The 24,220-nt window shown below is 45.3% G+C and overlaps 2 protein-coding genes across 2 annotated transcripts; one reads left to right on the forward strand and one right to left on the reverse strand.

The window, feature by feature from the left end:
* The first annotated feature begins 2,392 nt into the window (after positions 1 to 2,392).
* LOC123396984 (cytochrome c-type biogenesis ccda-like chloroplastic protein 1) lies at positions 2,393 to 10,173 on the forward strand. Its single transcript, XM_045091716.1, has 12 exons — positions 2,393 to 2,591; positions 2,681 to 2,761; positions 2,872 to 2,927; positions 7,193 to 7,320; positions 7,426 to 7,511; positions 7,605 to 7,636; positions 7,833 to 7,994; positions 8,251 to 8,323; positions 8,432 to 8,532; positions 8,832 to 8,924; positions 9,089 to 9,135; positions 9,933 to 10,173. Exons 1-12 carry the CDS (start codon positions 2,492 to 2,494, stop codon positions 10,006 to 10,008), a joined length of 1,035 nt encoding a protein of 344 aa, XP_044947651.1. The 5' UTR covers positions 2,393 to 2,491; the 3' UTR covers positions 10,009 to 10,173.
* On the reverse strand, positions 3,130 to 4,956 carry LOC123396985. The gene has a single exon (XM_045091717.1). It carries the CDS (start codon positions 4,877 to 4,879, stop codon positions 4,058 to 4,060), a length of 822 nt encoding a protein of 273 aa, XP_044947652.1. The 5' UTR covers positions 4,880 to 4,956; the 3' UTR covers positions 3,130 to 4,057.
* Positions 10,174 to 24,220: the final 14,047 nt, after the last annotated feature.

Consider the following 24,220-nt stretch of genomic DNA (forward strand, 5'->3'; position numbering starts at 1 on the left):
ATGTGCAAACATGGCCTCGGAACACAAGAGACCGAAAGGTCGAGCATGAATCATATAGTTGATATGATTAGCATAGAGATGCTTACCACTGAAACTATTCTCAACTCATGTGATGATCGGACTTGAGTAAGTGGATTTGGATCATGTACCACTCAAATGACTAGAGAGATGTACTTTTTGAGTGGGAGTTTATTAGTAATTTGATTAGTTAAACTCTAATTATCTTAAACATAGTCTACATCCACTTGCAATATTTTATGTTGTAGATCAATGGCTCAGGCAGTAGCAACCCTGAATTTCAATACGTTCCTAGAGAAAGCTAAGTTGAAAGATGATGGAAGCAACTTTGTAGACTGGGCTCGTAATCTAAAGCTGCTCCTGCAAGCTCGGAAGAAGGATTATGTCCTTAATGCAACGCTAGGAGATGAACCACCCGCTACGCCTAGCCAAGATTGTTCGGAGTCCCGGATGAGATCACAGACGTCACGATGGTTTCTGGAATGGTCCGGAAATGAAGATTGATATATAGGATGGTTTCATTTGGTCACCGGAAGGTTTCGGGCATTACCGGGAGTGACGAATGGGTTCCGGGTATTCACCGGGAGGGGCCCACCCACCCAGGAGTGAGCCCAGTGACCCTAGGGTGGCGCACCAGCCCTTAGTGGGCTGGTGAGGCCAGCCCAAGAGGGCTATGGCGCCACAAGGGAAAAATACCAAAGGAAATAAAAAAAAGGAAGGAGGGAGGTGGGAAGGAAGGAGTGGACTCCTTCCCCCAAACCGAATTGGGGTGGGAGTCCACCTTCTCCATCGGCCGGCGCCCTTGGGGATCCCTTGAGCCCCAAGGCTAGCCCCTCCCCTGCTCCTATATATACTGGTGGTTTTAGGGCTTTTGAGACACACCATTTGCCACGTGCAACTCAAACCTATACCACGTAGTTCTACCTCTAGATCGGATTTCTGCGGAGCTCGGGCGGAGCCCTGTAGGAGTAGATCATCACCACCACCGGAGCGTCGTCACGCTGCCGTAGAACTCATGTACTTCTCCGTCTCTCTTGTTGGATCAAGAAGGCCGAGATCGTCATCGAGCTGTACGTGTGCTGAACGCGGAGGTGTCGTCCGTTCGGCGCTAGATTGGAACGGATCTTGCGACGACGGTGATTTAAATCACGAAGCTGTACCACTACATCAACCGCGTTTCTTAATGCTTTCCGCTTAGCGATCTACAAGGATATGTGGATCTAATCTCCTCTCGTAGATGGACATCACCATGATAGGTCTTCGTGTGCGTAGGGAAGTTTTTGTTTCCCATGCAACGTTCCCCAACAAAGGGTACAAGTCATAATAGTTCAAATGAAAATATGGTAAGCAAAGGGATACATGTCATTATAGTTCAAATGACAAAGGTTACATAGCCTCATGCTAATGAACACCCATTCTATTTCTCGTACGGCCCCGTGTTGCAACAAATAACATCATTTCTTTCTTTGACCAATGCCCAAAGAGAAGCCTGCTATGGTACCGACGGAAATGGTTGCCTCACTAACCAATCAATGACCCGGCCATGGTTTTCCACGCCAATTTGAACATATTCTTTCCTTGTTGTACACAATGCAATTTGCCTTGCAAGATCATGCCTATATTTTTTTTCCGCCTTCTTGAGCTTGGTCATGTGCCTCTCCTTCTTTTTGATTAATTTTTTCGAAGAGTCTTTACATAATTGAAAAGGCTCTTGACGCCGTATTCAACGCATTAACCGCTTCGACCCATGGGGCCATCTTCTCTTCAGTAACCATGCGTTCACGATTCGTCACCGCCTCAGCAGAAACCTCAAGATAAATGAAACCGCCTCACCCCACAAGGCAACCTTATTCACCCCGAGGACCCTACCACTAGGGTCTTCGGCGGTAGGCCCTTTTCTACGTGAGCGTGGGCTAAAGGCGATCAGGTGTCGTTCCGTCCACCTCCGCCGCCCTACCACCGGGGACCCTAGCGGTAGGGTGTGTGATGCTACTATGAGTCCCCCCGACGATAGGGAAAAGTGTCAAATTCCGAATTTTTTGAGACAGGGTCAGATCCCATTAAAGTATAGAAAAGGGTTAAAATATGAAAATTTTGGGGCGTCAAGGATGTTGAACGCGTTAATTTTAGGATAACTTTGTAGTTGTGTTGGGGCTGAGCAACCTCGCTGTCTTTTGCTCGTGTGAAGTTTTCTACGTCGGTTTATGTATCTAGGACCTTGCAACTTTTGTGTCTCGTTTTTCCGTCTACGAATGCGTCACCAGCCACGACCCACGAGTCAAGCAACTCTCCAGAGCGTGAACCAGACACCCAACACGCTCTATCTCATCTCTTGTCCACACGCTCACTTTCTCTTTCTCTTTTTCTTTTTTTTTGTTATCGGAACTACTCCCATTTTCAGGGTTCAACACGACGGAGCCGAAAAACACTTCTTCTCCATTCTCCTCTGCTCGATAACCTCCGCCCTCCCGCCATGCTCTCCGTCGCCATGAGCACCCGCCCCTTGCTCTTCCGCCGGCCGCACCTCCCAGCGCGAGCTGCTAACTTCACCCCATCTTCCTCGCCTGCTACGGGTGCGTCTCCGCGCTTACCGCGTGCTCGTGCTTCCACTGGTACTCAGCCTGCTGTTTTTATGCATAATCCCGTGAAAAAACATCCGCAGAGACTCGTGGAGCCAGGCCGGGGGCCGAGGTGAGGCGGTCGCTCCTCCGCTCGCGCCCGATCGTGCTGTCATCTGTGGCCGGTACTAGCTTGAAGCTTACCTTTTGTGTACTTCCTTTTTTTTATCTCTCTTACTGGCAACGTGTGTGTTCGATGAAATGGCTCTGAGAATATTGCTGTTTCTGCGTTCAGTGGGGAGTCTTGTTGCTGCTGGTGCTGCGAATGCTGCCGACCTCGGGGATTCTCTGGTGAGACAACATCGAGGGCCTTCGAATCTGTTTTGTTCTTATCGTTGCTCATGCTTCCTCCCGCTCTATAAAAGTTGTTAGTTTTAGGCATTAGATAAAATCGAACTTTGACTATCAATATCTTCGAAAACATCTTTATTAGATTTTTGAAAAATCATATGCATAAATTTGACTTTGTTTATATCTAAGTATGCATCAATATATCTTTGTTTATTATGCATCAATATATCTTTGTTTTTGTTTTTGTTACGCTTTCTAAGTATGTTACGATTAATATTAGTGGTCAAAGTTATATTTGGAGACCATGCCAGTGCCCAACACGATGGCTTTTCTGGAACCACAGGGAATACTAAGGCCCCCTTTGTTTGGGCTTTGGATTCTGAGATTCTGCTGTCAATCCTGATTTCTGAGAATCAGCTGTGATTCTTGATTTCTGGAATCAGAAGCAGACTGTTTGTTTACCCTGCTGTGGGATCTGAGAATCAGAATCTGTTTGTTTGTTTACTTTGCTGTTTGGGCAGCTTTACGGATCGTAATTAATGTAAAATATTTTAAAAATTGAAACCATCATCCAAAATGTACGTTCAATTACCAACAATCATCCTAAACGTACATCAACCATCACTCAAAAGTAGTGCGTAAAACTAAACTTCATCTGTAGCTGCCAATAATCCATCAGCTATTCTCTCCCTGGTTACTTTCATCAGAGCATCATCACCATGCACAATGTTAGATACCCGACCAGTAGGTGGAGGTAGTAGATCTCCTGGCATGTAGTACTCATCACGATCACATCTATCAAACTCTTTATCTCTCAAGTGGCTGTCCCTGATAAAATTATGAAGTGCCATACAAGCAACAATGATCAAAGCTTGCTTGTCACAGGGGTAAGATGGCATATGCAATAAAATACGCCACTTCATCTTTAACACACCAAATGCACGCTCAATGACATTGCGTAGCGACGAATGGGCATGGTTAAAGATTTCTTTTTTACCATTGGGGGGATCACCATGGATAAATTCTGGCACATGGTATTTTGTCGACTTGTATGGAGCTAGATATCCCTCACAATTTGGATAACCCGAATCAACAAGATAGTACCTACCTGAAAAACAACACATGTATTGTTATGTACTATGGTATTGTAATGGTAATGTAATAATACAATAAACAATTGTAATGTTACCTTTCGGCGGGTGTGGAAACATGGTTGCATACTTGACCAAAGTATCCTTAAATATTCTTGTGTCATGTGCCGACCCTGGCCATCCCGCAACTACAGAGGTGAATCTCATATCAAAGTCGCATACTGCCATGATATTCTGTGTTGGGTACCCATGCCGACCAACATGGTTCACTATCTCTTCAGCGGGAACAACCACAGGGATATGAGACCCATCAATTGCACCAATGCAATCATCAAAGTGAGGTGAAAATCTAGAATCTCGAAGCCTTTCATGCACGTCTCTGAAGTCCGGATCTTTTGGCTTAATAGTATCTACAGCCATCTTGTTCAAGCACTCTAGCACATGGTTGAATTTCCTGTGTATTACCTCGGTTGACCGCTTGAATCGATTCTCCACTTGGCTAACGGATTGAGGACCACCAACTATCCACAAGAACATACCCAAGCACTCCTCTGAGCTCATGTTCCTTGTTGATGTCAAACCATAATTTTGCACAAGAGTCTCATGCAATCTATCAAAACAAGGTCTGTACATCCTAAACATGGCATAGCAATCTTTGTTTGTACTCAAATTTTCAGTTACCCATTGTTGACCGGTCATGATAGGAATTCTCCTATTCCTTTTGGTTAAGAACTTCTCACCGTACATGACGGCAACATGTGCAGCTCGCATGTAATACTCCCTCCGTTTCCTTTTTGCCGCAGCTGTTACCATTTCAGAATTAACTCCATCCTCATCACTCTCACTCTGACTTGTGCTCATCTAAAATACAATATTAATAAACAAATATGTAAACATAAGAGCAAATAAAATATCATCATACATAGCCACAAATTAAACATAAGAGCAAATATAATGTCATCATACATAGCCATAACTTAAACGTAACAAAATGTCATCATACGTAGCAACAAATTAAACATAAGAGCAAATAAAATGTCATGATACATAGCATAGATCACTAATTCTTCCTACGGTCCTCATACATCCTCCTCAGCCAATTCATCTTGCCGTCATTTGTCTTGAATGTACGAAAAAAGGCACGGTTCTCCAACTTGGCAAACAACTTTGTTGCTATGTAATGCTCATCACTTCCTTCTTTTGCTCCACACATCACTACTTCTTCCATTATCTTTTCAATTTCAGTGACAATGGTCACTTTGCTAGAAGCAACTGACGCATCTTCATTAATCATATGATCAACCATACGCTTCAATTCACGTTGCACAGGATTTTTCTTTTTTGGGTTCTCAAGCTGTCCAGCGCCTCTCTTTCCACGATTACTTGGAGTAACGTGTACTTCATCATCATCATCATCATCAAGATTATGAAGCTCTGCACCCTCCGGCAACACCGTACCAGATATTGTACCAGACATGAATGAGCTCTCTCCAGTAACAAGGACATTCTCAAACATCCTGCTCATCTCATCCAAATGTTCAGGTCCACGTTTACGAAATGCCAGAAACTCCTTGTTTTCCTGAAAACATAATAGTAGGTATAGTGTTTTGTTGTAGTCACACATTCTCAAAATTACTGTACTAGAGTAAAACTTACTTCTCCCATTTTCTTCCACCAATCATCATCAGCTACCACAGTATTTGCTTCATCATTCCAACCTAAACCTGTTGTCTTGTTCTTGAAGGTCATCCAATTGGTGTACTCCTTCTTCATACTATCCCATTTATTTTTGAATTGTTGTTTGTTATAATCTCTTCTTGTTTCTCTAAAAAAAACCTCAGCAAGGTTTTTGTAACCAACGGGACTCAGAAACTTGAGAGGCCTATTCCCCTTTTCTTTCTCAATCACACAAAGTTTGCAAAAAATTGCAGTGGCTTCCGCATCCCAAATTGCTTTCTCTTTTGCCATCTATAGGTGTATACGATTAAATTAAATTTACACAAACGAGAACTAGCAGTGAACAATATAGCAGTAGTATTCACAGTTTCTAACATCACTCATATTACTTGACGGTATAGCAGTAAACAATATAGCAGTGAACAGTATAGCTGTAGTTTACACAGTGAACTCGTATTACTTCACGATATAGCAGTAAGAAATATAGCAGTAGTTTACACGAACGAGAACTATAACAGTATGCAGTTCATAAGTAACAGCAAATAAAGAAACGAGGCAATACCTTCACAGGGAACGACGCCGGGAGGAACGGGCGGCGAGCGGGCGAGGGGCAGGTCGGCGGCCGGGAGGAACGGGCGGCCGGCGAGCGGGCGAGGAGCGGGTCGGCGGCCAGGAGGAGAGGGCGGCGAGCGGGCGCGGGCGGCGGCTGGGTCGTGCGGATCGACGCCGGGCGGGCGGCGAGCGGGCGCGGGCGGGCGGCGAGCGGGCGAGGAACGGGCGGCCGGAGGAGCAGGAGGGAGGAGCGGTTCGGCGGCCGGGATAAGCTGGCTGCGTGCCGGCGAGGGGCGGCGGCCGGCCCTGCGGGAAGCGGACGCGAGGCGGCGCCCTATCGACCAGAGGACGATGGGAAATCGAGAGGGTGGGGTTACGCGCGGGGCGGATGTGAAGAAAACGTTTCGGCCCAAAAAAAAGCTCGGGAATCACCTATTTGCTCAATTCTCAGATTGTGATACTCCGTGTGTATTTTTTAGAATCAATTCTGGACAATCTGAATATTATGAAGGGCTGTTTGTTTCAGATTCTAATTTCACAGTAGCTAGAATCCAAGAATCAAGAATTTAAGCCCAAACAAAGGGGTACTAAGTAGCTGCTGATGCTTTCTGTGTACCAGCGATATTGCAATGGCTAATACAGTACTCCCTCTTTAAGGAAATATAAGAGTGTTTAAATCACTACTTTAGTGATCTAGACGCTCTTATATTTCTTTACGGAGGGAGTACTAAAATTCAAGTACTAGTGCAAACCTAGCCAATTTCATAAGCCGTAATCAGCACACCATGCATAAAAAATCAATCGGTACGCTACTGCAAAGTGCTTCCAAACTATCTTGGCTATATTTTTTTCTTGTTTCTTGCTTGTTGCATCCCTTGGCAAACCTAAAAGCTAAAATCTTTCTTTACGTGGACTGATCCCCCCAAACCATTTCTTGTTGTTCAGTTAGGATCATCGGGACTTCTCTTGGCTGACTTAGGCATCGGAGATTGGTTTGGAGGTTTATTATTTTCAGCTGGGCAGCAAGCTAATGAGGCTGTTCTGGATCAGTTGTCTGCCCTCAGTTTCACTAGGTCAGCTTTCTTTCTCTGCAATTAATTTTCTGTAGACACAACATCCTGTAATTTCTGCTTCCTACCCATACCTCTTTCTTTCTGACCTTTTTGTCTATTCTCCAGCTTGGCAGTAATTTTTGGTGCTGGACTTGTAACTAGTTTGTCTCCCTGTACACTCAGTGTTCTGCCATTGACTCTAGGATATATAGGCAAGTACAGTGGCTATTCTGAAATGATCTCTTTGACCCAGAATTGGTTAGAACTAATGACATCGATATATCACATCTTTTAAAACCTTCCAGGTGCTTTTGGCTCTGGAAAAGATCGAGCTGAGGTAATTTAAGAGAACTAAGCATATTCAGGTTTTGCGTGCCATATAAAAGAACCAAAATAAATTGGTAACAGTTATCTGTCAGAATATGTATGTGCAAAATCCAATCTGTACTAAGATGCTTACATGATTAGTTTGGCTCTTTGATAGTCTGTATCATCCCTGATACATATTGAGTTGTTTTTGTTCTATCTAGTAGGTTGTTGGAAATTCAGTTGCTTTTTCATTAGGACTGGCAACAACCTTAGCCATCCTTGGTGTTGCTGCTTCTTTTGCTGGAAAGGCTTATGGGCAAGTAGGACAAGGACTCCCAGTGGCTGCTTCTGGGTTGGGAATCGTCATGGGACTGAACCTACTGGAGGTAAATCACAAACCAAAAGGAAAATTCATAAACTGGGGCATGTTAATCATTTTTTTTTCTACCATGTAGTCTTAAAGCCAAAGCGATAATGAGTTGATTTCATTGTGGTTCTTTTTTCCTTAAATAATTGTAAAAACATGCTCACAGTGGTAATTCCTTCCGTTGAAATTTATGTCTCTGCTATTGCTTCCGTAATATTAGATAGAAGCACGCTACCCTAACCCATTTTCTTTTCTAATTATGCTGTATCCGACAGGTAGTTGAGCTACAACTTCCCTCATTTTTCAGCGATTATGACCCTCGATCTGCTGCAGCTAACTTGCCTTCCAGTGATGCTTCTTGACACTATTGTTTATTTCTTCCCTATATATGTCATTATATTCCGTTTAATCATAGTCGGTATACCTGGCTTTTTCCTAACTGTATTTCGTTGTCAGGTGTACAAGCATATCTTGCTGGCCTTACATTTGCATTAGCGGCATCACCTTGCAGTACACCTGTCCTTGCCACCCTTCTGGGATATGTTGCCACTTCAAGAGTATGCATAACAGGATATATAAGTTCCCTCAGCACTTTATTACGTAGCTTAAAGCTCAAATGCAGAACTATTTTAGATTATGATAGACTTTAATAGTTTAATTAGTAAAGTTTGTAATTCACCGTGTGATTCACATTTTTTTAAACTCTTCTATTTCCAATCTGCGTTACCGTACTTTAATATGCTTGGTTAATCTGTTGACATAGTAGTGAACATGTAGTGTCGGCTTCCTCTAGCTTATTCCTTTTCTTAAATGATGATGAAGTCTGGTCACTACAACCTCAACGTTCTCCTGTCAGGATCCAATTGTCGGGGGAAGTTTGTTGTTGACATATACAACTGGCTATGTTGCACCTCTTCTCATTGCAGCCTCTTTTGCTGGAGCATTGCAGGTATACATGTAGAAATTATTAAGTATGGATAAGATAGTACCAGCAAAAGCTGAAACCTCGAGTTGCTCTTGGACTTCATGAACATCATTATTCTAATAGATCAATCACACGTGTTTTTTCTACTTTTGAGTTTTGATGGCTGATTAGTTAATTACCTTCTACAGAGTTTGCTGTCATTCAGAAGATATTCCACATGGATAAACCCCATCAGGTATCTACTTGTTTGTTTTTTGTTCTTACTTCTTTTCCCATCATGTACTTTTTGGTCAAGATTCTAAAATCAACTCTCATATTGATGAACTTAGTTTTGTGCATCAAACTGTCAAGTCTAATCATGTGTCTAATTCCTTGTTCATATAATATACTTCACAATGCTAAATTACTAACTATATCCATTCCTGGACTAGCTATGTAATTAACTATCTATGTACATTGTATACGGATTGCCAATTACCAACACATGATAACTGGCATATGTATAGGAATAGCTACTCCTTTTTCTTCGGAGGTGAACATTTAAAGCATATTCAACGCACGGTAATTACCATATGTACACTGCATATTCATCACTTCTATTTTACATTAACTATCTATGTACACTGTATATTGGTTGCCCAGTAATAACACAAGGTAATTACCATATGTAAGAAATGGCAAGTCCTTTTTTCTTCGGAGGCGAACATTTGATCTACCTTTATTTTACAGATATCAAGCATATTTTGTTTTATGCAATTTCACTATCTCAGCTCAGGACTCACGGTTACATTTTCGGTCTTTCTTTTTGGGAAAAGATAATACATCAAACGTACCCTTTTATTCTCTAGAATTTACTGCTTTTCCAAAGTACTGTTCTGAACTTATACCAAAATGGTGCCGTTCCTATTCCTCACAGAGGTTATAACCAAGATCCTTTCGTTGAGGAAAATATCCTCAGAAAAATACCAAGAATTCCTTGTAAATTGTATTTTCTATTTGTAGAAATGCATTGCACTAACATTTGCTTGGCAGTGGTGCATTTCTATTGGGTGGAGGTGTTTATACCCTACTGGACAAGCTGTTCCCTGCGACATCAATGGTGATGTGAACTGTAGAATTGTAGGCCATTGTTGAACAAGAGCTGCTAGACAAGGATCACCACTGTTGCACATGCCAACATATGTCTTGCAATGTAAAGTAGCTAAACATAAATGGCAAGAAAGTATCACCAGTTATTTTGGCTTTTATAGGAATGCAAATCTGTTTATGGTAACTTAGGCATCTTGATCTCAGTAGTCCACAGAAAAGCTTGCGGTTTGACCCCACCCCACTCATGGACCCAAAAGGAAACAACAACACGATAAGTAAATATCTACATGCCCATCTACTATGTATAAACTTGATACTATATGATTTATGTAGTTAACTCAGCAGGTTTTATTACAGGGGACATTAGCACAGTATCATTCTGTGATTTACAACCTGCAACAATCAAATCACAGAGAAACATAATACTCCAACTTGAATGGGCTCCAACCTAAACCAGCCTGCTCCAAATATGTGACTAGGTGGTTCCCTCTTTACAACTCATAATTCATTCAGGACTTCACACTTAACTGAAACACACAGAGGAGCCGAGGAGGAAATTTCTACTCTTTTTTTGGAACGAAGGCTCGTGATGAGCCCGGCTTTGAATTAACAAGGCCATCAACCGGCCATGATTACAACTGCCAACACCTTACAAGCAAGAACAGAAAAAACAAGAAAATAAAAACAGACGGCAGATACAAGGTGCACAAATGAAAACAGCTCGAAGGCCATGGCATAGCAACCAAAAAGCATCGCAATGCCACGGCCATCACCCTATGGTACAACCTACACCTTTAAAACGGACTAAGGGCTATCGAGGAATGCACCGCCACACTTGAATAGATGTTGCAACCGTCCTCGAATGATCAGACATGGGTAGAAACATCATCTGGATCCGTCATCGCAGAAGGCCCCTTCCCTCTCACCCTGGTTCGGAGGGTGCCGCCTCGGCAGACGACATATCGATTCTCCCTAGAACCTAGATAGACACCCAAGATGCCAATGAGAAGAATCTGGAACATCATCATCAAGCTCAAACCGCAATACTCAAGAACACTGTCACTGTCTTCGGCACAGCCACACCGTTAAACGAGAGCGGTCGTTCGGAGTCACGGAAGCAAGGACCTGCATGAAGAAATAGCACCAAACAAAGGGCCAGAAGCACGACTGGCCAGAGCACATTGCTCCCACCAAATTGGCGTACCGCGATCGCCGCGGAGGGTAACCCGAACCCCTCTCGCCCAGGCACGAGGGCGTCGGTCCTCCGGCGACCATGGCAGGGACCCGCCATACTTGCAGCCAATGAAGAGGTGTCGAAAAGAAAGACCTAGCAGGCGCCCGCCGCCTGCACGCCCACCACGCTCACACGCCACCCCTGTGATCCCCGGACAGAGCCTCCAAGAAGGAACACGACACAGATGCGTCGTCACTGCCCGAAGCAGGGGACCTTGGCTTTCACCACGATGCACAGGAGGGGATGAGAGGGAGTGGATCCTCACCAGAGCCTCCAAGGAGGAGATCGGCACCCAAGTCGTCGACGTTGATGTGGCCTCCGCGTCGGCCAAGGGTTTCCCCCAGATCCACCCCACCCAACAAGCATCCCGCAACCAACACCCGGGGTTAGCGGCTAGCGCTGCCAGAGACCGGATCTGGCAAGGGAAGGTGCAGATCGGGGCGAGAGGAAGGAGCAACTTCAGGCGGACAGTGGCAGGCTTGCGGGAGACCTTGTCGCACTAGCAACCTACGACCGCCAGCGCCACGTCACTCACACGACCGGGGGAGACGACTCACCGGCACCTGTAGGCACGCCCCACCGCCAGGGCCACACCGCGCGCATCCCATGGGCCGCCGCCCAGGATGCCGAGGCCCTCCACGCAAGGTGGAGCCGCCGGATCCCCGTCGCCACCTTCATCGGCGTCGCGCGCGCAAGCCAAAGGACACCTCTGATGGCAGCTGAGGGTAAGGAGGGGGTGGGGGGAGGGTGGCGGCTGCTAGGGTTACCCCCGAGTCGCCTCAGAGGAGACGACACCATTTTTATACTCTTCACGAAGATTTTGTTTTCAGGCATAACTTCGATAGCCAATTTCCATATGATCAACATTCTATCACCGGGGATTTTTTAGGAACCGTCAGGAGTACTGCCTTTACTTTATAGAGGGAAAGGAGTGAGATATAATGTACAAGGATGCACATGTTTTTAAGGGGAATATGACCAAACCCAAGGATTTGTTTTTGCAAAAACTGACTGAGCTGATGCCCAAAGGGGCCATGGCTCTGACGAATGCTAGCTCCCTTTGATTGATGGCCCTGTTTGGATACTCTAACTCGGTTAGAGGTTAGAGTTAGATTCTAACTTTATACTAACCCTGAACTAACTCTAACCAAAGAGGTGTTTGGATGGGAGGGTTAGATTGTCAATAAATGCACTTTTTCAATCATTTGACTTCTTTATCTAGGATTTTGTGTGGTGGAGGGAGAGAGAAAAGTAACTTTTTCTGGACACCACCTAACTCTAACCCAAAAAAACACCTCTTGGGTGGGTTAGATTTTTTGGGTGGGTTAGATGCATCTAACCAACTCTAACCCACCTGTTTGGATTTTTGAGGGTTAGATGAGTTCAATCTAACCAACTCTAACTCTAACCCTAGCATCCAAACGGGGCCGATGTCCTCGAAGGCAAGCATAGCCACCCCATGATAGGTCATGCGGCGTCCAGTGAAGACACATATGTTATTTTCTTTTCATAGGGCCCAAAAAGTGTACTCCCTCCGTTTCGGTGTATAAGTCATCTTACGAAAACCAAATAATCCCAAAACACTTAGGCACAGTGCATTAACTTTCATCTCGTTTTTTTATTTTTTGATATGAATAAAGGAATCAACCAATAAGAGACGTGGGGCGTGTATGCTTTTAATGACTTGAGACTAACTAGCATGGCATGCAGTGGTCAGTTCACTTCATGCAATGGTATTAATTAGCAAAATCACATTAATTTTCTTGTTTTCCTCTCCGTCTTGGTCACGGTGCACAACCTAAGATGACCTATACACCAAGACGGAGGGAGTAGATGAGTCTGCCGCTACGCTGTCTTCGAACTTCTCTTGACTCATCCCTGAGCATGCCCTCCCACCAATCTGACACAGATCCAGGTTCCGACAGGGGGATTGCCATTGGAAGGTCTTCATTTGTCCACGAGATCGCCTGGTTCGAGACCGCAATAGAGAAAGGGCAGTCTTTGCACAGGTGAGTTGCAGTTTCTTCTGGAGGCATAACAGACATCTCAGATCGTGCGGCCAGCTTCGCGTGGCGAGCATGTCCGCCGTCATAATTCTGCCATGGAGAACAAGCCATTCAAGTCATCATCTACAACTATTGCTAACTCATAGCGATAAAGTAAAGCAAATGACACAAATAAATTAAAGACAACCCTATGGATCCTGCCGATTTCCGTACTCATCGACATGCAAGTCGTGGTAACTATTACAAAACATGATCACCTCATACATCACATATATCATATCACATCATAACATGCCTTGCAAAAACAAGTTAGACGTCCTCTACTTTGTTCTTGCAAGTTTTACATGGCTACTATGGGCAACTAGCAAGAACCGTTCTTACCTACGCAAAGCCACAGTGGTGATATTCGAGTTTCCTTTTAACCTTCTACCTGTACCGCCTCTATCGAATACGATTCAACTAAATTGGGAGAGACAAACATCCTCCAGCCACCTTTATGCAAACAAGTTGCATGTCAGTCGATGGAACCGGTCTCTTGTGCGAGAACAAATAGGGTTGGTCCGAGCCGCTTCATCACATAATACTGCCGTATCAAAATAAGACTAAGGAGGTAAGCAATCTGAACATCAACGCCCACAAACACTTTGTGTTCTACTAGTGCATATCATCTACGCATAGACCTAGCTCATGATGCCACTGTTGGGGAACGTTGCATGGGAAACAAAAAATTCCTACGAACACCCAAGATCTATCTATGTAGATGCATAGTAACGAGAGGGGAGAGTGTGTCTACGTACCCTCGTAGACCGTTAAGCGGAAGGTTATATTATGCGTTGATGTAGTCGTACTCTTCATGTTCCAATCACGATCCAATTTGATCCATCGCCGAACGGACAGCACCTCCATGTTCAACACACGTGTGGCTCGATGACGTCTCTGCTCCATTGATCCAGCAAGCAAGGACAATGAAGTAGATGGGATCCCAACCAGCAGGACGACATGGTGGAGATGATGATGGAGCAATGCCAACACTGCTTCGCCAAGCGCCTTCGGAACTACGAACGAGGAAGAATGGGAGATACAAGAGGGAGAGGGCTGCCCCAAGGGAGAGGACTTGTTGTGTTTAGCCCTCCCCTCCCTTCCACTATTTATAGGAGGCAAAGGGTGTTGGAAATATGCCCTAGAGGCAATAATAAAGTGGTTATTATTATATTTCCAGTTCATGATAATTGTCTATTATTCATGTTATAATTGTATTAACCGGAAACCGTAATACATGTGTGAATATATAGGTCACAATGTGTCCCTAGTGAGCCTCTAGTTGGCTAGCTCATTAATCAATAGATGATCATGGACATAGGATGTCATTGATAACGGGATCACATCATTGGGGAATGATGTGATGGAGAAGACCCAATCCTAAGCATAGCACTAGATCGTATTGTTCGTCTGCTAAAGCTTTTCTAATGTCAAGTATCATTTCCTTAGACCATGAGATTGTGCAACTCCCGGATAACGTAGGAGTGCTTTGAGTGTATCAAATGTCACAACGTAAGTGGGTGATTATAAAGGTGCACTACAGGTATCTCCGAAAGTATCTGTTGGGTTGTATGATTCGAGATTGGGATTTGTCACTCCGTGTGACGGAGAGGTATCTCTAGGCCCACTCGGTAATCCATCATCATACTGAGCTCAATGTGACTAAGGAGTTAACCACGGGATGATGTGTTACAAAACGAGTAAAGAGACTTGTCGGTAACGAGATTGAACAAGGTATAGGGATACCGACGATCGAACCTCGGGCAAGTATCATAGGTAGACAAGGAGAATTGCATACGGGATTGATCGAATCCCCGACATCGTGGTTCATCCGATGAGATCATCGTGGAACATGCGGGAACCAACATGATATCCAGACCCCGCTGTTGGTTATTGGTTGGAGAGGTGTCTTCGTCATGTCTACATGCTTCCCGAACCCGTAGGGTCTACACACCTAAGGTTTGATGACGCTAGGGTTATATGGGAATAGTGTATGTGGTTACCGAAGGTTGTTCGGAGTCCCGGATGAGATCCCGGATGTCAGAGGAGTTCCAGAACGGTCCGGAGGTAAAGATTCATATATAGGAAGTGAGGATTTGATCGCCGAAATTGTTTCACGCGTCACCGGTAATGTACCGGGAGCACGGGAAGGGTTCCGGGGTCCACCGGGAAGGGCCACCAACCCCAAAGTGCTACATGGGCCAAAAGTGGATGGGAACCAGCCCCTAGGTGGGCTGGTGCACCACCACTAAGGGACCAAGGCGCACAAGGGGTGGAGAGGGGCAAAACCCTAGGCGTGGAGGGGCACCATTGGGCCCAAGGCCCAACCTAGGGCGCCTCCTCCACCCTTGGCCGCCTCCCCTTGCCCAATCTAGGGCTGCCGCACCCCTTAGGGTGGGAAACCCTAAGTGTGGGCACCCTCCTCCCTCTCCTCCTATATACAGTGGAGGGTTTGGGGCTGTTTTGAGACACAATTGCCTCTCTCCACGGCGCAACCCTACTCCTCCTCCTCCTCGTCCGCCGTAGTGCTTGGCAAAGCCATGTCGGAGTACCACGCAGCTCCACCGTCACCACGCCGTCGTGCTGCCGGAGCTCTCCCTCAACCTCTCCTCCCTCCTTGCTGGATCAAGGCATTGGAGACGTCACCGGGCTGCACGTGTGTTGGACGCGGAGGCACCGTTGTTCGACGCATAGATCGGAATCCACCGCGATGTGAATTGCTACGAGTACGACTCCATCATCCGCGTTCTAGCAACGCTTCCGCTTAGCGATCTTTAAAGATATGAAGATGCTCTACCCCTTTGCTCGTTGCTGGTTTCTCCATAGATAGATCCTTGTGTGACGTAGGAATTTTTTGAAATTACTACGTTCCCCAAAAGTGGTATCAGAGCGAGGTTCTATGTGTAGATTCTATGCACAAGTAGAAGACAAAAGTTATGGACGCTGATTTTATCAATTGTTTGCCGTTACTTGTGTTATCTTGATTCAGCGGCATCGTGGGATGAAGCGGCCCGGACCGACTTTATACGTACTCTTACGTGAGATTGGTTCCACCGACCGACATGCACTTGTTGCATAAGGTGGCTAGCGGTGTCTGTCTCTCCCACTTTAGTCGGATCGGATTCGATGAAGAGGGTCCTTATGTAGGGTAAATAGCATTGACATATCAATGTTGTGGCTGTCACGTAGGTAAGAAGCGTTCTTGCTAGAAACCCTAACCAGCCACGTAAAACTTGCAACAACAATTGGAGGACGTCTAACTTGTTTTTGCAGGGTATGCTATGTGATGTGATATGGCCAAAAGGATGTGATGTTACACATGTGATGTATGAGATTGATCATGTTCTTGCAATAGGATTCACGACTTGCATGTCGATGAGTATGACAACCGGCACGAGCCATAGGAGTTGTCTTAATTTATTGTATGATATGCAACACCATGTGATTACTTTACTTTATTGTTAACGGTTAGCTATAGTAGTAGAAGTAATAGTTGGCATGACGACTTCACGGAGACACAATGATGGAGATCATGGTGTCACGCCGATGACAATGATAATCATGGTGCCCCGAAGATGGAGACCAAAGGAGCAAGATGGTATTGGCCATATCATGTCATTATATGATTGCATGTGATGTTTATTAAGCTAAAGGAGCCTAACAGGGGGTGCTGGATACTAACTAGCGCTGGGGCGGGAATAGAGGCTACCTTGGGGGAGGGCCTCTTGGGCCGGCGGTGGACAGGCGTCCTGGCCTGGGGCGGATGAGGTGATGGGCCGGCGGGGCGCTGGGGAGGCCGGCCCGGTCGAGCGCCGGGGAGGCAGGCCGCTGGGGGGCGCTGGCGGCCCACGCGCCAGGAGCGTTGAGGCTCGTCATGCTTCTCCCCTGGCGGCGGCTCGGTCCCTGCAGCGGATGGCGGCGGGACGACGACACGGGGCGACCACCGGCGAGGGGCGGCGGGATCCGGCCAGGAACCACCGGATCTGGAGGGGGAGGAGCGGCCGGTGCTCCGACGAGCGCTCGAGGCGGCGGCCGGCGAGGAGCTGCGAGGAACGGCGCGAGGCGGCCGGGGCTGCAGTTTTTTCACGTGGCTGGGCGAATCGGGGCGGCCGACGGCAGGACGCGATGGCCGACGGGGACGGCAGGTGCCTCGCCGGCAAGGGGCTCCGGCTGGCGCGTCTGCTGGCCGGTGGCGAGCACGTCTCCCGATGGCGAAGGGGCGATGCTCCGCGGGGCTGCGGGCGCCATGGGAGGAACGACGGAGGCGACGACGGCAGTCCGGGCCCGGCGGGCTCCAGATGGGCCTGGGCGGGCCCGCGGGAGGAGAGAGGAGAGAGCAGGTGGGGGCGGCTAGGGTTTCGGGACGGCGCGAATCCCGAGGTGGAGAGGGGTTGGTTGCCTAAAATTAAGGAAGAGGTCTATTTATAACAAATGGGGGGGGGGCTAGGTTTAGCGGAATTACGACCCGCTTCCAACCGCGGGGTCGGATTCGACTAATTCCGAACGCGTGACGGACGAGTGGCTGTGTAGAGGGGATATCCGAAGACGAGAGGGAGAATGGGCGGCGCGGCAACGATTTTTAAAACACCGACATACGTCCGACGGTAGACCGAATACGGTGCCGCTACGGGCGACCGTTCGGGTACCAGACGGTCTCCGATCGCGACGAAATTCAACAGGCAGTCTAGTGATAACTATTTACGACCGCACGTCAAATTTCAACCCGATCATAGGAAGTTTTACGCATATTCTAAAAACAAGATTCGAACGATGCCGCGGGCGCGTGCGAGTGCGGTTGGGCTCAAAACGGACAACGACGAGAACCGGCAACTAACAACGGATGCAACTTTTGAAAACTGGCGGCAACGGAGATGCCGATGCAATGCAGATGATGCGAATGATGCGATGATGATGCGACAAAATAAAACAGACACACGACGAAAACGGAAAGGAAAGGGAATCTTCTGGAACGTCGGCATCGGGCTGTCACAACTCTCCTACACTACAAGAAGATCTCGCCCCGAGATCCAAGAATGAAAGGGGAAGAGGATGAGAAGGAACAAGAGGTAAAAACTTAGTCGCTTCTTTGACAAACGAGTGAAACCAACGATCCTTGAAGGTTGCAAAGAGATGAAGAATGATATGAGAAAGAAGCAAGAATTCACGGAAAATTTCGGAGCACTTCGGTAGGAAAATGGGACAAAAAATTCGAAAAGGTAGGAGAAATAGACAATAATCACAACAAACAAGTACAATAGAGCAAGGGACACCATGATCTTGATAGAACAACAAAATAGACCCAAAAGAGCAACATCACAATGCCTCCGGAACAATAGAATAGGAACTAGCTCATACGGAAGAAGAGAATGAAGGGAGAATGACAACTACTACCTCAAATGAACTTGGCAAGCACCCTTGCAAGAAGAATTGAACGAAATTGTTGGAAAACAACAACGAAAGGAGCAAGATAGTAGTGGGCTTAAGAAGATCATCTCAACATATATGAGGTGACAACCAACCACTAAAGAAACAAGGATTGATTGGGACAAACAAGATATGAACAATCTCTTACACCAAGAGGATGCATTGAGAACTTGGATTAATGACAAGCACCATGATAGCGTAATCCATAGGAAAAGCTTTAGGTGAAATCCAAACCAATATAGCTCAAATGAAGAAATTATGGGTTGAAAATATTTCATGATCAAAGAATTGGTGGATTTAATTATCTCATTCTTGAATTAAAATCTGTTCGAGACTCCTACACTAACAAGAATGCTATAATACCACCTCAAAGGATAACGAAAGAAAGATTGCACATAAAAATGCAAGAGAAAGGATAGTTGAGGTTCTCCAACAAGAATCTTGAAGAACACTTGAGAATGGATTGAAACCTTGATGAACCACCATGACGGACCTCCGTATACAAATGAATGATGCAAAGATATGAAGGATGAAAGAATAAGATTGGAGCCTTGCAAAGTCTTCGATGAAGCTTCACGAAGAGAAACTTGAGAAAACTTGGAACTCCGAAAAAGAAATATAGGCACTTGAGAAAAGAATTGATATCATGAGTCCTCCGAGAGAAGAATTGAAATCACTATGAACAAGAATAAGAATTATGTTAAGCTTATGCTTCATCAAGTTAAACTGATGACAAGCAATGGATTTAGCGTACCACTTATTCTACTAGAAATGAATCTTGGAGAAACAGAGAGGAAAGCACCACTTGAGGCAAAAATTGAAGGAAGCACCGGTAAGAATTCCAATTAAATGGGAACACCACGAATTAATGGAGATACATGAGAATGAAGAGAACATAAGCCACCTGAGAGAAACTTGAACAAGGCACCGGATAAACGAGAGACGAACGAAGAGACAATAATTGAGAAGAATCGAGGATGAAAGCTGAAAGTTGAGAACGAAGAATCTTCTGAAATGATGGCCTTCGGAGGATTGAGAAATAAAAACAACTCAGAGAAGCACCGGATAACAAGAAATAGAATCTCATGATTGGAGACAAATTCAAGATGATGAGACGAAGCTGAAATGATGAATCCTCAAGAGAATGGACCAAGATTGAGAGAAACACTCCTTCGGATTTGCAAGCTGAGAATGATGACGAGGAACAACACCAAGAACTACTGAGACACTCCGGAATAATGAAGAATGAAAGGTTGAGCCAATATGAGAATTAATTCCAACAGGTCTTGAAGAAGGGATATGACTGATGAAATTCATACTTACGTCACAATTGAAAAGATATAGAGGTCTCCGGGAAAGATTACAAAAGCCAGATAAGATCCTGGGAAAGAACCTGTGGGTTATGGGCCCACTCGAAGAAACCACTGTTGAAAAGATCGCTGAAAAGATTGATATTGCACCGGTATGAAGAGAACTAGATGAGGTTAGCACCTCGAAATAATTAAAATAATTGAAAACGAGAAACTATTGAAATATCTTCAACGCTCCGGATGAAAAGAGAGGAATGAAAAACAAGATATGCTCATAAGAATTTAACATAGGAAAGAATTACAAGGATAAATAGGATATGATGAACACGGACAACTGAATTAAGTTCACCGGAAAGATAACAAGATTGAATAAAGATGAGCACGAAGCTCCTGAGAATCTTCGCGATGAATCACCGGTTACGAAAGAAAGAAGAGATAGCGGAAGCATCACTGAAATGAAATGCAGTTGGATGAAATCCAATCACTGAAGAAAAAGGGCGGGAGGGTGGGGAAAAACAAAGACAACTTGGGACGGATGAGATGAACTCCGGAATAAAATGAGAGAATGATCTTGCAAAATTGGAGAGGATATGATTACTTGAAGAGAAACACACCGGTTGAAAAAGAATTAGCACGACGACTCCGGTTGACAAGAAATGATAATACAATCTGATTGAGCAAAGAATTGCATTCACATAAAAATATGAGAACACAGATTAGGAAAGATCTGAAATCGCCATTGACATCGGAGCAACTCAAATTACCATATTCCAACAAAACAAGGATGCGACTTATGAAACAAGCCAGAACAAACTCATGAGGAAGATTTTCGTCTGATATTTTCGTGGACAGGATCGCACGGGCTCGAACCTTACAGAAGCCATCAAGTGCAAGGCAGTGCACCCGACATACGAAGTGTCCCTGAGTTGTAGAAAGCTACAAGGACTCTTTAAGACACAACGTGTACCGCTGTAAGTCGACCGTGAACAAACAAATCCACTAGATGTCGAACCCCAACCTAACATCATGCATTTGTTGGAAGAATGTCCTATAAGTAACTACTTGAATTCCCACCTATGAATTCCCGAAATATCTGGTCATGCAATCTGGTACACGGATACAAGGAGTAATAATCACACAACTCCTATACTAACCCGTCACCTGTATCACATCCGTCAACACACAACCAGAATCTCGGACCTTCATCTACAACAGACCCTCGTGATCACAACGATACAAAGTATGGCAGTACTCCCGAACAATCTGCACCAGTACTGGGGACATCGGGGTTATCTCGTCACTACTAGTATTGAAGCAATTACGAACATCCTTCGTCTTGAGATACTAAGAAATCTGAATGATAACGATGTGCTCAAGAATCCCCTGGAGCTCAACTCCCCGGAAGAAGATCAAGTCAGACAGGAGGCACCAAGACAGAACTCCGTCACATCGGCATCATATAGATCCCAAAAATATCCGCGTGATCCTAAAATTTTTTTGAGTCAGAAGAGGAGTAGAATAAATTATTACGTCAAGATTCCTCACCAGAGCATAGAAGAGGAGAAAAAAGAATCCTACTCTCCTATATATAACTAGACTCAAAGCAGTTTTTTCACTAGACTCGACTCGGCCAAGTTCGATCAATCAAGGGGGCTCCTAGGTCGGTACTGCTCTGATACCAACTTGTCACGCCCAAGATGCGACCCTATCCTCAATTTGGCTCGAAGGCCTCGTCAGGGATAGAAGCGCATCTCGTCGTGTCGCAAGAATGGATATCGTTACAAGTACATGTACTGAAAAGAAGAGATATATATACAGAGTTGGCTTACACTCGCCACAAGCTACATCAGAGTCACATCAGTACATTACATCATCATCAAGGATAAGAACAGGGTCCGACTACGGACGAAAACAAACGACAAAAGAAGAACGACGTCCATCCTTGCTATCCCAGGCTGCCGGCCTGGAACCCATCCTAGATCAATGAAGAAGAAGAAGAAGTAGCAACTCCAAATTAACAATCAACGCGCTCGCGTCAAGTAACCTTTACCTGAACCTGCAACTGGTGTTGTAGTAATCTGTGAGCCACAGGGGACTCAGCAATCTCATTTCCAAAGGTATCAAGACTAGCAAAGCTTAATGGGTGAGGTAAGGTTAAGTGGTGAGGTTGCAGCAGCGGCTAAGCATATGTTTGGTGGCTAAACTTACGAGTACCAGAAATAAGAGGGGGAAGATCTACGCATAGCGGACGTGAACTACAGATGATCAAATGAATGATCCTGAACACCTACCTACGTCAGACATAACCCCACCGTGTCCTCGATCGGAGAAGGAACTCACGAAAGAGACAGTCATGGTTACGCACACAGTTGGCATATTTTAATTAAGTTAACTTCAAGTTATCTAGAACCAGTGTTAAACAAAGCTTCCACGTTGCCACATAACTGCGGGCACGGCTTTCTGAAAGATTTAACCCTGCAGGGGTGCTCCAACTAGTCCATCACAAATTACCACAAGCCGCATGGAAATCCTCAATCACGAAGCTCGCGATTTCGTCGGATTCCCTAGTGGAAAACCTCAACTCTGAGATTACCCAAAGCATCACCGGAATCCCGATGCACAAGATATCTCGTCAAAGGTAAAACTAATCCAGCAAGGCCGCCCGACGTGTCGACGATCCCGATAGGAGTCGTGTACCTCGTTCTCAGGACACGACGGATAAGCGACGCGTACAAGTGCCAAACCTCGAGTTACCTCGCGGTGGCCCCGCACAGTGCTCTGTTTTGGACCAACACTCATGAGGAGCACCGGCCCGGGGGTTGATTAAAATAGTCCGCGGGTGCCGGCGGGTCCCTATGCATTATTATTAGGTTATTAGGCAAATGTAGTACCAAAGTTGGGCCTTGTCAGACCAGCTTTAATCTAACACGAATTATCAAGGGGGTCCCCATAACAACCCCGATCGTGTTAGGAGCGCTCGTTTATGGAACATAACACCAGTAGCCGGTAACTAAAGGGGGCAAAGGTGGAACAAAACACCAGGCTAGAAAGGCCGAGCCTTCCACCTTTTACCAAGTATATAGGTGCATTAAATTAAATAACATTTAATATGGTGATATAACAAGGAACCCATGTTATCACATGGAAGCAACTACACCTGCAACTAGCAATGCTACCAACAGGGTTAAGCAAGCCGTATCATAGCCAAACAGTGGTTTGCTAGGTCGAACAGGTTGAAGGTAATCATGGCATTGTTGAGAGGCTGATATTTAACAGGTGGTAGGCAACGAGACATAAACGATAGAAGCAATAAACTAGCATGGCAATGATAGTAATGGTATCTGGGGAAATGATCATCTTGCCTGAGATCCCGCTTGGAAGAAGAACGCCTCCGTGAAGCAGACGAACCGACGTAGTCGAACGAGTCCTCACTTTCTGACACACTTGCGGAACTCTAACGAGACGAAGGAAACCGGAAACAAGAATCAACACACGATATTCACCACACGATGCACAACATAGATGATGCATGAGCAGCTGAATACATGCAAGTCACGGCATGACAATTCATGCAATCAAACACTACACATTAAGTGAAGTTCAATATGCAACAAGTTGCATATTGACGAAACTCCACGTTTAATTATTTAGTTCACTCCCGATTAGGTACACGACAATATTAAATGTGGTTAAATATGGCAAGAGGTGAAACGTAAATTAAACTACCTATCTAGACATTTTAAATGAGGTCGGAAATGTCATATAGCACCTCCGAAACGACCTCGCAAGTTAATTTACAATTCTATCCAGATCTGAACTAATGCATTTAATTAGTTGTTAAACAGCAAAACAAATAGGTTCACGTGATTCTACGCATCAAGGCAAGCAACCTACACATAGAGATCATCTCCAACGGAGCTACGGATCAAAAGTTACAAGCACCGCAAGATATGATGGTATGAATGCAATATGTGTGCAACGGCGGCTACGAGCACTTCAACACATGCAACCAGCAAGAGAAAATGAAACTACGCGAGATTCTAAGCAAGTTTCATGTAGGACACGATCAAATCGGAGCTACGGTTCATCAACTACGAGTAAAACAAGAAATGACTACAATCTGCCAAAATCGCCACATAGCTATTTCTACGCCCCACAACTACGACTACACAACTCCGATATGCTCAAGCAAGGCATGGCACGGAAGAGGGCAAGAAG

The sequence above is a fragment of the Hordeum vulgare genome, chromosome 5H, assembly GCF_904849725.1.
Source record: "Hordeum vulgare subsp. vulgare chromosome 5H, MorexV3_pseudomolecules_assembly, whole genome shotgun sequence".
Taxonomy (NCBI): domain Eukaryota; kingdom Viridiplantae; phylum Streptophyta; class Magnoliopsida; order Poales; family Poaceae; genus Hordeum; species Hordeum vulgare.